This window comes from Salmo salar, chromosome ssa05 (genome assembly GCF_905237065.1).
Source record: "Salmo salar chromosome ssa05, Ssal_v3.1, whole genome shotgun sequence".
Taxonomy (NCBI): Eukaryota; Metazoa; Chordata; class Actinopteri; order Salmoniformes; family Salmonidae; genus Salmo; species Salmo salar.
In genome coordinates this window covers 24,080,581-24,097,099 of record NC_059446.1, presented here as the reverse complement: position 1 = coordinate 24,097,099, position 16,519 = coordinate 24,080,581, and the positions used below count along the sequence as shown (strand labels likewise).

The window sequence follows — 16,519 nt, the reverse complement described above, 5'->3', positions numbered from 1 at the left end:
GGGCAGTGTTGTATTTTGAGACAGGCTTGAATAAGCTAAGTAGTCAGAAAAAGAATGCATTTTAATTTGTAAAGTGATTGCTTGCATCAAACAACACAACATTTTCAGTCACCTTCTTGTCTGTAGGACAAGTGGATAAACAGGTTAATGTCAAGCCCTGCATGTTTTTTTATTTTTTTTATATCATGGAATGTAGGCCTACAGTACATTGAACACCACACAGTGGTTGCTACCGTAGGCAGAACGATAGAATAGCTATTTCCATGTTAAAATGTTATGGATTGCATTTTGTCCATATTTTTTTCAATGTTAGACACTCTGTTAGGCCTACATTCTGATCAAATAGCCACAGTTGCCTACTTGCTGCTGCTGGAAGTTGCACAGAATTTTCAAAATGTTAAAGTTTTTTCGCTAAGCAGACCTGAAATTTGCTCAGTGCTGGAAAAAAATATAGGGGACATTGGTTACATGACCTACAGCATGGTCAAGCACGATCATTTTTGAATCACTAAAAATGATTGATTTAGAACCACGGAGAGTTACCGCAAGTCGCAAAGCTAGCTAGCCACTGGAGGACAACAACAACGAGATGCAACAATTCAAGTTGTTTTTGTCAATGACGTATGCTCTCGATGCGATTTGATGGGAGTGAAAACAAATCCAAACTGTCATACACTTTTTTTGGGTGCGCCAGGACCATTTATATTTGAGCTCACTCAGTTAGCTCAACGCTGATTGGCTATTTTATACTTTTTTTAATCAAGGGAGGCCAAATGTTCGCTGGCTTTCCTTGCATTCAATGCTACGGGTGGCAACAATGTCATACTCTTTTGGACCAGACACCATCAGATAGAGTGCCTACACGTGCAGGGCGCTGTTTCGCTTGCTCAGATGCTTTCTCCTGTGAGGTACATTCAGCCTCTTGCGAATTTAAGGTAAATGATGAAACACAAAGACGAAAGATACATTTTTTTGGGCAAGCCTGGCTTCCCTTGGCCTCCATGAATACACGCCATTGGAAACAATGGACTTTGACATTAGTAGAGGAACCAGCATATTACTATAGCAGAGGCCTCCATGAATACACGCCATTGGAAACAATGAACTTTGACGTTAGTAGGGGAACCAGCATATTACTATAGCAGAGGCCTCCATGAATACACGCCATTGGAAACAATGAACTTTGACGTTAGTAGGGGAACCAGCATATTACTATAGCAGAGGCCATAGAAATAACCGGGGAAAGGATGAATATTTTTTATGAAATCTATCGCCCATTGCCTAATACCAGAATTAAGATGGACCTGCCTAATCATATAGGTATCTGATACTAGAAATAAAAATACAAATATTTCTTGAGTATCCACATAGGCCTATATGATCAATGGCTTGCGCTTCACATTTGCCACATTGATCATGCAATGGATGCATGCACTGTTGGGAGCTAAATTGGTGGCTATAACCTACCTACTTTGTTGGGTAATAATCACTGTTGAAAAATTTATCATAAACTAATTTACTAGAACATGACAGCCAGCCGAAGGTTAGCTACCTCTTTTTGAACTACTTATTGCTAGTTATTCATTTATTGAAATGACCGTCGTAGTAGTTGAAAGTTGGCTGTGTAGCTGAAAAGTCAGAGACGAAGGGCGCGCAAGTCTAATACAAGTGGCGCCCGGACCTTCAATCAGGAGAATGGAACATTTCCATGTCCACCAGCTTTTCACAGTTTCTGTAATCGACATAACTGCATCTAGCTATTCATTGCAGTAGCTATTTAGCTAGCCAAACTAACGTGCTTTGTTAAATTTATTAGCAGTAGGACTACATCTTGAGAGGTGCAAAATGCATGCACCATAGCCCCGGTGCCCAGTGGTCCCATCGTGGGCTGCCAACTCCTCTCCTAATCAGTCCTAATCAGGTAAGATAGAGACACATTTGAAGAAGCTACAACATATTATGACCCCATCACTGAAATATAAGACTCTCATGAACATGTATGTGTCTTCTGTTTCCTTCTACAATGTCCACAAGCCATGCAGGACTCATTAGAACAGAGTGGACAAGACCAGGCACTAAATCAGACCTGCAGAAAGACGATCATACAAAATTATAGCCTGATGAACTTCCCAATACCTTCTCCTGATGAATTTCAGTCACTTCAACCCATACTTCTTTCAGATTGAAATACTGTCAAAAGTACTGTCAGACTGATTTGTAATAGACTGTCATTACCCCAATTTAAAAAAGTGAACATCACTTTTTGTATACGTTGGGGTTGCAAAAATGTTTCGATATCAAAATGGGGTCGCAGGCCAAAAAGGTTTGGGAAAGCCTGGTGTACTCTATATTTGCTGTACTCACCACAAAGAGGGTACGGAAGGAGGCCAGGTCACCGAAGAAGTCCTCGACGCAGAGGACGTGGGGGTCGAAGGCGTAGTAGCTGCCCAGGCTCTCGTATAGCTTCTGCATGTTCTTGTGCATGGTGGACAGCTTCTCATATTGCTCCCGTGAATGTTTTGAGAAGCCGTGAGGGAAGGTATAGTCAAGGAAATAAACATTTTGTTTGATCAATGGTACTGGTCAGACCTGGGTTTCAAATACCCTAAAAATAGATTAAAATACTTTATCTGTGTCTGATTGGGCTTGCCTTGCTCAATAAACCAATACAAAAGTCCCACAACTGTAAACCACACCCATCTGGCACTCCGGGTAAACGCTCAAAATATTTGAAAATATTTTTCTTGTATTTGAACCTAGGTCTGGTACTGGTGTGACAACATGAAAATGATACTACATACTTTAACACTTTGTCACTATGCTGTGTGATGTCACATAACAATAGACAGTCATCATTGAGCTAGTTATCAAACCACCACCTCCTTTCATTCACTTGTTTGTAAACACACCCACCCACACTGAGAACGCAAACCAAAAATGCTGAAAAAAAACATCGCTTTTCAGACAGGGAGAGGTCAGAGAAACTAATGTGTGTGTTTCAATAACCTCTCCAACTCACTTTGGAGTCATTGGCACAGTGGGCTAATAGTGCACAGCCCGGGAGTAATGGAAATGTATTTTGTAGTCGGCTGCGACACAGATGGCTGTTGGAATAGCTGATTGCAGTCATTGTGTCTATTGTTTCTCCCAACAAGAGCGGGGTCGGTTTGTCTTGAACCGCGGCCCACGCCGCACTATGTAATTTACTGAGCAGATAAAGCACTTTCTACTGGGTGAATGGCTATTGACAGCTGCTGTCCATGCAGTATTATCCCAGAGGACCACATGGACCCCAGACACTGGTCATAGACTCTGGTTGTTCTGTCACAAACACAGACAGACCCACACACAGTGTGACAGTGTGTGTGATGAGGTGAAAAGCACACCTTTATTGAACACACTGTGTAAAACAACTCTCAGCAAGCATGGAAAGCCACACACATTCAAGCAGATACACAAAGCAGTGTGACAGGACACACACCACGGTGGTTTTCAACCCAACTCGCCTCAGTCTCAATGTTCAGGTCACTGTCAGCAACACACAATCACACTGAGGATAATTGGACAACACAGCATCAAACACCCCCACTGTTCTATCAATCACGTACATAATCCTTCATCTATCTACCTGTATCTTCCGATCTATGCATTTCTGCATCTGTCCATGGCTGTCTAAAGCTGTCCAAGGCTGTCTATAGGACTATGGGCTGGGCTGTGGATGGGCTGGTGTGTATGTGGTCTATCAGGGGTTCTTTAGGGGGATCCTATGGGGGTGTGATGACCGATCTGGGGCCTTGCTACATCTGTGTCTGGCCGACGTTGGGTCCAGCTGAGCGAGGATGAAAGTAGGGCCGGCGGGAGGCCAGACAAGCTGGATTAGCTCTCAGCGGGTCAGTGTTTACCAGACCTCAACAGCAGCACTGGCAGTGACCAGCACTACAGCCCACACAGGCCTGGTGATGCTAGATTTATCTAGCTGATAGATGTGTCTTTATATCTCTCTTCACCCCCCTTTCTCGCGTTCTGTCACACTGTCTATCTCGCTTACTCTCCCTTTCTCTGTCACTCACCATTTCTCTCTCTCTGTGTTCCTCCCTTTCTTTTTATCCATATTTTTCTCTCTTTCTTCCTCTCCCATCAGCCCCCTTTAAAGACCTACGGACTTGGATGGAAGGTTGTTTACATCAAACTTTGTTTCCACACATCCAATCTCTCAAAGGCACCAACTTTCCACAAAGTTATACAGTGGTTCTACCTCTCGCCCATATTAAAGTCCTTCTAAACCACATTACAGTCCTTCCAAACCACATTAAAATCCTTCTAAACCACATTAAAGTCCATCTTAACAACAATAAGGTCCTGTTCAACCACACTATGGTCCTGCTTAACCAATGTTTGTGAATATTTCACTCCCATTAACCAGCTGTCAGCAGCACTTTTAGTGTCACTCGATAATGAGCCCAAATATTCCATCAAATCATGCCAGGTTTGAGAGTTTCACACCAACACTCCCACTCACTTTGTCATATGATTCAAGCTTCAAATTCAACCTAATATTGCTTATACAATCCAGGTTACGCAAGCTTGGTTACAAAATACAGGACAATACTATTATCACAAAATTCGTATAATATATTTTGATAAAAGAGTGAGAATAGAGAACAGAGTGTGATGGAGAGGAGTCGTCAATGGACTATGGGCTGAAGTAAGTAAGTAGTGGGAATGAGAAGTGGTGAATGGATGATGCAAGGAGGTAAGTTAAAGCTCAGGTAGCTGTGCTTGTGTTGCTTACTTGGCTGTGCTGTGGTGGAGCATGCATTCTGTGCCGTTTGCTGTTTAGCATGAATAACTGGGCCTCGGTACACCAGGGTAGTTGCATCAGAGCAGTGAAGGGATGCTGACTGTCTGTCTGCCCAGCTGTCTCTCTGTCCCTTTGTCTGTCGGTCTCCCGCTGGGGACTGATGTGAGGCTCAATGGGCTTCAGTTCTTGTTATTTCCACATTAAAGCCATGTCATATTGACAGTATCTGACAACAGACTGTCCTACAGCAGTGCCAGTATGCAGCATAATCAAACTGCATCTCTCAATTTCTGATACAGTCTCTCTCTGGCAGTCTCCTCATGTTCTGATACAGTCTTTCTCTGGCAGTCTCATGTTGTGATATAGTCTCTCTCTGGCAGTCTCCTCATGTTGTGATATAGTCTTTCTCTGGCAGTCTCCTCATGTTGTGATATAGTCTTTCTCTGGCAGTCTCCTCATGTTGTGATATAGTCTTTCTCTGGCAGTCTCCTCATGTTGTGATATAGGCTCTCTCTGGCAGTCTCCTCATGTTTTGATACAGTCTCTCTCTGGCAATCTCCTCATGTTCTGATACAGTCTCTCTCTGTTAGTCTCCTCTACTCTTTCTTTCTCTCTTTAGCTCTTTCTCTTCCATTGTCCTGCTTTTTTATTTCTCTTTCTCATTTTCTTGCTTCCTTGCTATTTCCCCATTCTCTCCATTTCAAAGAAACAAACACACACACCAAATCTCGTCTTTCTTCCCTCTCTCCCTCCTCCATGTCCTCCCCTACTCAGAGAGTCACCTGGACCACAAAATGCTCTGAGCGGAAAGAGAAAGAAAGGGCTCAAGGTAAAGCAGGAAGCAGCCTCAACTGGTTCTCTGCCTGTTTGTCAGTCTCCTCTGGCTCTTTACCTGTTTGTTAGCCTCCTCTTACTCTCACCTGTTTGTCAGTCTCCTCTGGCTCTCTGCCTGTTTGTCAGTCTCCTCTGGCTCTATGCCTGTTTGTCAGTCTCCTCTGGCTCTCACCTGTTTGTCAGTCTCCTCTGGCTCTCTGCCTGTTTGTCAGTCTCCTCTGGATCTCTGCCTGTTTGTCAGTCTCCTCTGGCTCTCTGCCTGTTTGTCAGTCTCCTCTAGCTCTCTGCCTGTTTGTCAGTCTCCTCTGGCTCTCTGCCTGTTTGTCAGAATCCTCTGGCTCTCACCTGTTTGTCAGTCTCCTCTGTCTCTCTGCCTGTTTGTCAGTCTCCTCTGTCTCTCACCTGTTTGTCAGTCTCCTCTGTCTCTCACCTGTTTGTCAGTCTCCTCTGGCTCTCTGCCTGTTTGTCAGTCTCCTCTGGCTCTCTGCCTGTTTGTCAGTCTCCTCTGGCTTTCTGCCTGTTTGTCAGTCTCCTCTGGCTCTCTGCCTGTTTGTCAGTCTCCTCTGGCTCTCACCTGTTTGTCAGACTCCTCTCCCTCCTCTCCTCTCCTCTCCCTCCTCTCTCTCTCGTTCTCTTTCTCTCCACCAGCTTTCCTCAAAGGAGGAAAGGAAGGGCTGCATTTCCTCTGCACTGCGCCTCACATGAAAGACACATTGTTAGGGAGTTGGAGTGGGCTAAAAGGGATGTTAAAAGGGATGTAGTATGGATAAATGTATGGATTGGCTATTAGACTGTCCAGTACTCAGAATATTAATATTAGCCCACCATCCCTCCATTCTCAGCCAGTCTGAACCCACCATCCCTCCATTCTCAGCCAGTCTGAGCCCACCATCCCTCCATTCTCAGCCAGTCTGAGCCCACCATCCCTCCATTCTCAGCCAGTCTGAGCCCACCATCCCTCCATTCTCAGCCAGTCTGAGCCCACCATCCCTCCTTTCTCAGCCAGTCTGAGCCCACCATCCCTCCATTCTCAGCCAGTCTGAGCCCACCATCCCTCCATTCTCAGCCAGTCTGAACACACCATCCCTCCATTCTCAGCCGGTCCGAGCCCACCATCCCTCCACACTCAGCCAGTCTGAGCTCACCGTCCCTCCACTCTCAGCCGGTCTGAGCCCACCATCCCTCCACACTCAGCCAGTCTGAGCTCACCGTCCCTTCACTCTCAGCCGGTCTGAGCCCACCATCCCTCCACACTCAGCCAGTCTGAGCTCACCGTCCCTCCACTCTCAGCCGGTCTGAGCCCACCATCCCTCCACACTCAGCCGGTCTGAGCTCACCGTCCCTCCACTCTCAGCCGGTCTGAGCCCACCATCCCTCCACTCTCAGCCGGTCTGAGCTCACCGTCCCTCCACTCTCAGCCGGTCTGAGCCCACCATCCCTCCACACTCAGCCAGTCTGAGCTCACCGTCCCTCCACTCTCAGCCAGCTAACCTCTCTGTGTCAATCCCTGTCTTGCCTCTCTCTCCCTCCTCCTCCCTCCACCTCAGCACTACCAGGTCACATCCCATCCCATGAGTTGGCCTGGGCGTTAATACCCTGTGACAGCCTCTGTGGTCTCTACCACGGCCTGTCACAGGGGGCTGCCAGTCTGCGCCAGCTAACGTGTGGCCTCCCATTCTGAACTGCACACAACACAATACAACACAACAGGCTGGTACTAGCTGGCACCGGCGCCACCACGGCCATACCTGGCTCAACCTAATGTTGCTGTCCAAGGGACATGTCCTGAAATGTGGGGCCATGGCAATAGTGTAGAACATGGTTTATGGTGCAACTCACACTCTCCCCCTCCCTCTCTCCAGCACTCTCTCTCGCCCTCCTTTTAGATCACTTTGCTGCTCAGCCGGATGGGCTGTGTCCAGTCTACTTGTAATTTGGTTCACAGGGCCGCTGGCAGTGGAAAGAGGGACAGAGAGGATAAAGAAGCCTGAGAGCCTGGGTAGGAAAAGCTTAGGCTTAGTGCAGGGCCTCCAGAGTACCAGGGTCCAACAGACACATGAAAAAGCATTAAATAAACATTAATGGAACTGGGTTACAGGAGATTTATTAAGAGGGCTTTTTACCACCTCGCCGTCGAGAGCGACGCACGTCATTTGAATAACTCTCGCATGCACACAGGTAAACAAACAAGGTAATTTATTGCTGTCCTTGTCAGTGGCCGTTGTGAAAATCTATTTTTACGTTGTTTTTCCCGGGGATATGTGTGTTTTCATTTTTTTATGGTTTACGACGAGACAGAGAGATTGAGCACTTTATTTTCAGGCTACAGTAAGTCTGACTTGGATCCGATTTTTATGTCACTTTGGCGTGTGCTAAAAATGAGGCCTTAATCGTGGCTTAGTGATGTTGAATATATCCTTGGCCAATGGTAAATACACTGATAAAATGTGACTGATTAAACAGTACACACAGTAATGAGGACAAATCTGTTTCATAAGCGCAGAGTTCAGGTCTGAGAAGTTTGTGACGGCAGACCAGTAGATTAAAAGTGAAAAGAAGAGGTCAGATACAGATTGACTCCCAGAATTGTTCCTCAATTTGAAAACTTTGCGAACCCAATGTTCTGACAGAGTCGTCTGCCGGACTCTAGCAGTGCAGAACTGTATCAAGAATGTGGTAAATAAGAAATATATGTGACAGTCATTTTTTAAATATATACAGGGCATTCAGAAAGTATTCACACCCCTTACCTTAATCCACATTTTGTTACGTTACAGCCTTACTCTAAAATGTATTCAATGATTTTTCCCCCACATCAATCTACACACAATACCCCATAATGACAATGCGAAAACAGGTTTGTAGAAATGTACCGGTATGCAAATGTATTAAATATAAAAAACAGAACCCTTTGCTATGAGACTCGAAATTGAGTTCAGCTGCATCCTGTTTCCATTGATCATCCTTGAAATGTTTATACAACTTGATTGGAGTCCACCTGTGGTAAATTCAATTGACTGGACATGATTTGGAAAGGCACACACCTATCTATATAAGACCATGGGAAACAAGATTCTCTGGTCTGATGAAACCAAGATTGAACTCCTTGGCCTGATGCCTAGCATCACGTCTGGAGGAAACCTGGCACCATCGCTATGGTGAAACATGGTGGTGGCAGTATCATGCTGTGGGGATGTTTTTCAGCAGCAGGGACTGGGAGACTAGTCAGGATCAAGGGAAAGATTAACGAAGCAAAGTACAGCGAGATCCTTGATGAAAACCTGCTCCAGAGTGCTCAGGACCTTAGCCTGGGGTAAAGGTTCACCTTCCAACAGGACAATGACCTTAAGCACACAGCAAAGACAATGCAGGAGTGGCTTCGGGACAAGGCTCTGAATGTCCTTGAGTGGCCCATCCAGAGCTGCAAGTAGATTGTATGTTTTAAATATTCAATAAAATAAAAAAAAATAAAAAATAGGACTTGAGGCTAAAATCGCTGCTAAAGATGCTTCAACTAAGTATTGAGTAAAGGGTCTGAATACGTATGTAAATGTGATATTTCAGTTTTTTTAACACATTTGGAAACATTGTGTGTAGATTGATGAGGATTTTTTAAATATTTTTTTATACATTTTAGAATATAAGGCTGTAACGTAACTAAATGTGGAAAAAGTCAAGGGGTCTGAATACATTCCGAATGCACTGTATACTCTATGCTGGCTCTTTTTCTAAAAACATTTGTCAAAAAGTGCTTTACATTAACACTGCCTACATTAATCCTGCCTACATTAACCCTGCCAAAGAGGAAGCATCAGCACAGTTGCAAAAACCACAACACGAAAAACCTGGAGAGAGAGCAGTCTCAGAAGGTCTGCCTATTCTCAACTGTCTGAACGTATAATTCTAGTCAATAACCAGAATACTTCTCCAACTACCAAAAAATCCATTTGATTGTAGGAAAAATGGTTTGTTGTGCCCATGAAAAGAACAAAAGTCGGGTTCATTTCACACAGTGAAAGTAATTATAATTGTACCAAATGAAACGCCACAACGGTGCGAAACTCTGAAAATTGCTGGACGTTGTCCAAAGTAATTAACACAACAATTTGGATGGGATCAACAACATGCTATAGACAAACTATTTCTTCCTCATTCTCATTCATATCGACGTCTTGTCTTCTCATCTCTTTCTTTGTCTCTTTATTTAACTTGGCAAGTCAGTTAAGAACAAATTCTTATTTACAATGACGGCCTACCCTGGCCAAACCCGAACGACGCTGTGCCAATCTCTGCCACTCTTTCCCTCTCTGCGCCTCTATCTCCCTCCCTCTCTCTCCATTATTCTTTCTCCATAAGTATCTATCTTTGTGTGTGTGTGTGGCTTTCTCTCCTCCTCTCTCTACCTATCTCTCTATCTCTGTCTCTCTCTCTCAAATGAATTGGAACTTGATAGTGAATAATCCGACATAGGGTGTTAGGTCAGGGAGAATGGCTTACCAAAAAAAACTTCCAAATAGACTAATTAACTTTAATCCTGGATCTGTCATCTAAACAGTAGTACACACACCCATACACACACCGAATTACATTGGTGTCTCAGGTTCTCTCTGAGTAAGGCTGGCAGCTGAATGTAGATCAGTGTGTCTGTCAATGTCTCAAGTGCATACACTGAAAGGATAGGTCTGTGAAGTGTTGTCACTAGTTAAATCAATCTCTTCTTCCCCCTGACGAGTCATGACCTTCTCTCACTCTCCATCATCAACGTCGAGACCGCCTCCCTCCTCCTCATCATTTAAAAAATGAAAAGGCAGATTCAGCGTCAATTTTACTTGTCGATTTATTCTGCTATACCCGCCGCTGAAATATTAATGTGTGCGGAGAGGAAGGGCGGGTTAGCCTCACTTGAGTATTCACAGCTCTTTGCTTGCACCCAGCTGCTGTGGCAACAACTCAATGAGCGGAGTGATCACAACGTGGTGTAATAACATCTGAAATGGATTGGAACTGGATAGTGAACAATCAGCCATTGGGTGTTAGGTCAGTGTGGGTTAAGTATTGAATGATTGAGTTGGTCAGCAGAAAAAATTGTGCCATTCACTGACATCCAAGATGGTTCCTAGCGAGCTGTGTGTACAGCATACACAGACAGGGTTACAGGGAGTTGGTGAGACAGTGAGACAGTGAGTCTGGGATACTGGGCGACTGGACAGGTGCATGCATACATACATATGTAGAAACATCCACACGTACACAAACAAATATGTACTGTATATAACATGTATAAAAAAAACATGTCATCATATCTGCCATGCCTATTTCCAGTGTTAAATGTACTGTATCTACCATGCCTATTTCCAGTGGTAAATGTACTGTATCTACCATGCCTTTTTCCAGTGGTAAATGTACTGTATCTACCATGCCTATTTAGAGTGTTAAATGTATCTACAATGCCTACTTCCAGTGGTAAATGTACTATATCTACCATGCCTATTTCCAGTGGTAAATGTATGTACGTACCATGCCTATGTCCAGTGTTAAATGTATATACCATGCCTATTTCCAGTGGTAAATGTATCTACGATGCCTACTTCCAGTGGTAAATATATATTATCTACCATGTCTGTTTCCAGTGGTAAATGTATGTACAATGCCTATTTCCAGTGGTAAATGTATGTACAATGCCTATTTCCAGTGGTAAATGTATCTACCATGCCTATTTCCAGTGGTAAATGCAGACACAAACACAGTAACAGTCAAAAGTTTGGACACCCCTACTCCAGTGGTAAATGTACTGTATCTACCATGGCTATTTCCAGTGGTAAATGTATTGTATCTACCATGCCTATTTCCAGTGGTAAATGTACTGTATCTACCATGCCTATTTCGCATGTTAAATGTATCTTCCATGCCTATGTCCAGTGGTAAATGTATCTACCGTGCCTATTTCCAGTGGTAAATGTATCTACGATGCCTACTTCCAGTGGTAAATGTATGCCTATTTCCAGTGGTAAATGTATGTACAATGCCTATTTCCAGTGGTAAATGTACTGTATCTACCATGCCTACTTCCAGTGGTAAATGTACTGCATCTACCATGCCTATTTCCAGTGGTAAATGTATGTACGATGCCTATTTCCAGTGGTGAATGTATCTACCATGCCTATATCCAGTGGTAAATGCAGACACAAACACAGTACCAGTAAAACGTTTGGACACACCTACTCTTTCAAGGGTTTTTCTTTATTTTTACTATTTTCTACATTGCAGAATAATAGTGAGACATCCAAACTTCGAAATAACACATATGGTGACCCGATTCAGGAAACTAGGCGTATGTCGCAATTCACGACTTCACAGGACAGCCGTTTGAACATAAAACATTTTTTTAAATAATTTTTTGGGCAGAAATGCCTTCTCCAACATGTGAACTTTCATGTGCCTTAATAACAAACTTGTATGCCATCTGTAAATACGAATAGTAGTTACAGAATAGTTACATTTCGAGCCTTGTTGGTTAAGTCACAGAAAAAGTAAGCAACCTTCCCACTAGCCATAATTCAAAGAAGAATTACTTTCTCATTGTTCCTCAAATGCACTGTACGATATACCATTTTGTAGCTCTGAGTCTCTACTTTTATCCAATGTAAAAAACACCATTTCACATTTTGCTACAGAAGAACGAATCCAGGTGGTGAGTCACATATGGAATCATGTAGTAACCAAAAAAGTGCTAAACAAAACAAAATATATTTTATATTGGAGATTCTTCAAAGTAGCCACCCTTTGCCTTGATGATAGCTTTGCACACACTTGGCATTCTCTCAACCAGCTTCATGAGGTAGTCACCTGGAATGCATTACAATTAACAGGTGTGTCTTGTTAAAAGTTAATCTGTGGAATTTCTTTCCTTTTTAATGCGTTTGAGCCAATCAGCTGTGTTGTGACATGGTAGGGTGGTATACCCTATTTGGTAAAAGACCAAGTCCATATTATGGCAAGAACACCTCAAATAAGCAAAGAGAAAAGACAGTCCATCAGAACTTTGAAGTGCCTTCAAGTGCAGTCGCAAAAACCATCAAGCACTATGATAAAACTGTCTCTCATAAGGACCGCCACAGGAAAGGAAGACCCAGAGTTACCTCTGGAGAGGATTAGTTCATTAGAGTTAACAGTACCTCAGATTGTAGCCCACATAAATGCTTCACAGAGTTTAAGTAACAGACACATTTCAACATCAACTGTTCAGAGGAGACTGCATGAATCAGGCCTTCATTGTCAAATTGCTGCAAAGAAACCAGTACTAAAGGACACCAATAACAATAAGAGACGTGTTTGGGCCAAGAAACATGAGCAATGGACATTAGAAAATCTGTCCTTTGGTCTGATGAGTCCAAATTCAAGATTTTTGGCTCCAACCGCCGTGTCTTTGTGAGACACAGAGCAGGTGAACGGATGAAGCTGGTTGAGAGAATGCCAAGAGTGTGCAAAGCTGTCATCAAGGCAAAGGGTGGCTACTTTGAAGAATCTAAAATATATTTAGATTTGTTTAATATTTTTTTGGGTTACTACATGATTCCATATGTGTTATTTCATAGTTTTGATGTCTTCACTATTATTCTACAGTGTACTTTTTTTTAAATAAAGAAAAACCCTTGAAGAGTAGGTGTGTCCAAACCTTTGACTGGTAATGTATGTATGTCACATGTACTGTATAATAGAAGGTGTCATCCTATTGTTATGCCTTTTCTGGTGGAACAAACCCACACTTTTAAAAACATGTTTATCAAATGTATTACATAACATGTCCTCCATCGTCTCATTCATGTGCTATTTCTAGAGCAGACCTTATGTCACCCTGCTCGTCCCACACTGTGTTCTTTGTGTCATTTCCCTTCAGTGAAAACATGACAATGCATATCTGCTGTGTTTACTAGGCCCCGGCTTCGTCTTGTCAAGTCGTAAAAGGTCAAACATCTCGCTTCCACTGACGGCTGATCTAATCGGTAAACATTAATTCATACCTCTCCGCATTACAACCGTAACTCAAAATAGCTCTGTGCAGTGTATCACGGATAGCTCCGCGCAGTGTATCACGGATAGCTCCGCGCAGTGTATCACGGATAGCTCCGCGCAGTGTATCACGGATAGCTCCGCGCAGTGTATCACGGATAGCTCCATGCATTGTATCACGGATAGCTCCGCGCAGTGTATCACGGATAGCTCCGCGCAGTGTATCACGGATAGCTCCGCGCAGTGTATCACGGATAGCTCCGGCATTAAGTGTTGCTGTCTCCTCAATGATGCTATGCAAATCTATCCGGCTGGGATAGGAAGGTTCCTTGGTTAGAAGGTATTGTCTAGGTTCTGCAAGGGGGCATGTGGAGAAATCTATTTTTGGATATCTCTCCTTTCTGTCTTTATATCTTTCACACAAACACACTCACTCACTCACACACACGCACGCACACACACATGCACACAGACACACACATACACACTCCTTGCTCAGCATGCTTTCACCTGATGGTAATTACGTTTATCGTGCTGTGATTACATGAATTACACAATTGGATACACTGATTGTATCTCGGGTGCTGATGAAATGGGAACAATTGCAGGTTTGCACATTTTAATTGAAAACTACTGCAGCATACAGCCCAACATTCTGGTAAAGTGGGAAAGATGTGGGGGAAATTATTAAAATAAACCCCAGAACTGGAGCAAACCAAGAGGGGGGGGGGGGTTGGTAAACAAAAGTAAACAAAGCCACAATTTGAGTTTTTCAGGCTTCAGACAAGCTATTTTAAGGGTACTCATATAAGGACAACCTCAGAGTCACAGATAAGCTAGTTTGAGGGTACTCATATTAGAACAGTCTCAGATTCACTTTCTACCTGACCACAACTCACAAAGCTGCTTAACAGTGGCTCTCAGGAGGCCAGTTAATATATGGCTACTCACATGCCAGTAATCAAGACGAGTCTGTGTTTTTTCAAAATGGATGCCCTGCTGGTATAGGCTTTCATGTCCTCCTCCAGACGTTGGCAGTGTTTTAAATGTCAATAGAATCTCAAGCCCCTCTTTTGTTGGACTGTATCAGAATTCTGCACAACGAGCCGTTCTAAGCACTTAAATGCTCTTAGCTCCGTATAAATTGGATCGATTGCCGGCACTTTTGCTGCAAACTGAACTGTTGTCCTTCTTTGCAGCGGCGGTGTGGGTGGTTATTATTCTAATAAGGACTTACTTGTTCAGATTCATTTCTCCAAATCAATTCCGACACTCTAAAGAAAAAAAGGAATAAAGAGAGCAGCGGCTAATTTGATTCCGCCTGCCAACTTGTTTGCGGGACATTCCAGCTAGTCAGGCTAATCAGGCCCCAGCCTGCTGAAAGCTTGTTGTGTTAGTGGATAGAAAAAAGGGGGCACAGATGAAAGAATGAAGGATGGGTAAAGAGAGAAAGAGCAGGAAGAAAGAGTGAGAGAGAAACAAAAAGAGAGAGTGAGAGAAGGGAGAGAGAGAAGGGAGAGGGGGAGTGAGGATGGGTGTGAGAGGACTGGGCGAGAATTGATCAGATTCTGTCAGTGCTACTGTTGGCCTACCCACTCTGGCGTGACAGAGTACAGCTACATTCAATACTCATCATTAGTTAGCCCGGTCCTATTGCCACCAGGTCAGGCTAGTTGGCTTCGGTTGGGGGGCCAGGGGTGGAGTTGGGGGAGATGGGGGGGGGGGCATTCGATTGGCTTCAGGCTTAAGCCAATGAATCCCATTAGAAAACACCCAACAGCAGACTTCTTTGTTCAGACCAACTTGGGCTTAATGAAGTGTGCAATGAGGAAACCAAAAACAATTGACAAAAGGAGGGAGTGCAGGTTAAGTTATGGGCAAGAAAGTGGAGGTAGTATTAGTGGTGGTAGTAGTAGTATTATTGGTGGCAGTAATAGTAGTAGTAGTGGCAGTAGTAGTAGTAGTAGTGGCAGTTGTAGTAGTAGTAGTGGCAGTTGTAGTAGTAGTAGTAGTGGCCAGTAGTAGTAGTAATAGTAGTAATAGTAGTAGTAGTGGCCAGTAGTAGTAGTAATAGTAGTAATAGTAGTAGTAGTGGCCAGTAGTAGTAGTAATAGTAGTAGTAGTAATAGTAGTAGTAGTAGTGGCAGTAGTAGTGGCAGTAGTAGTAGTAGTAGTAGAAGCAGCAGGAGTGGCAGTAGTAGTAGTACATGGTAATGAGTACAATGGGTACACGGTAATGAGTAGAATGGGTACACGGTAATGAGTACAATCCATGCAAAATTAAAGGATCTAAACAATCAACGCTAAACACTTAGGCTTAATTAGGATGTTTTGAATCTGTAAGATGAACACAAACACTGTGCTAGGCCTCACTGATTAGAATAAAGTACATACATAATACAAACCCAAATCATATTTACAGGACTCTTACATTTAGCAAGGATTGGATGTCAGGGCTAGGGAGGAGGGGGCGTGAGGGGGGTTGGTGGGTGGGCTCGAGTGGGAGCTTTGGAAAACTAATGAAGCCGTCTCCGTTGGCAACGAGAAGGAGGCACAAGGAGAGAGACCTATTTTTAGCAAATTAATTTAAGGCTCTAAATAATTAACTGATAATTATCTGGCAATCAGGAGTGAGATTAAATTATCTCCCAAAGATTTTCCCCTGTTAGCGCAGGGTGGCTATGGAGCATTATGGAGACGATGTGGGTCCCCAGTCACAAAAAGGCACTGGTACTAGGCCTACTGCTATGCAGCAAAAAAAACAATTGACAGGGGGAATAGGACGCGTGTTGAAGGCGAGTGGATTTTCCCGTGATTAGTGTCTAATGACTGACAGAAAGTTGGCACCCACACTCGGTATGTTTGTGACATAAT

The 16,519-nt window shown here is 43.6% G+C and overlaps 1 protein-coding gene across 5 annotated transcripts in view; it reads right to left on the bottom strand.

Annotated features, from left to right (window-relative positions):
• Positions 1 to 16,519, bottom strand: part of diaph2 (diaphanous-related formin 2) — a 759,144-nt gene that overhangs the window by 127,780 nt on the left and 614,845 nt on the right. For all 5 annotated transcript variants that reach the window (XM_045717986.1, XM_045717985.1, XM_014199083.2 and 2 more), the window contains one exon: positions 2,365 to 2,529. In XM_045717986.1, coding sequence (XP_045573942.1) covers positions 2,365 to 2,529 — 165 coding nt within the window. The remainder of the gene's footprint in view (positions 1 to 2,364; positions 2,530 to 16,519) is intronic.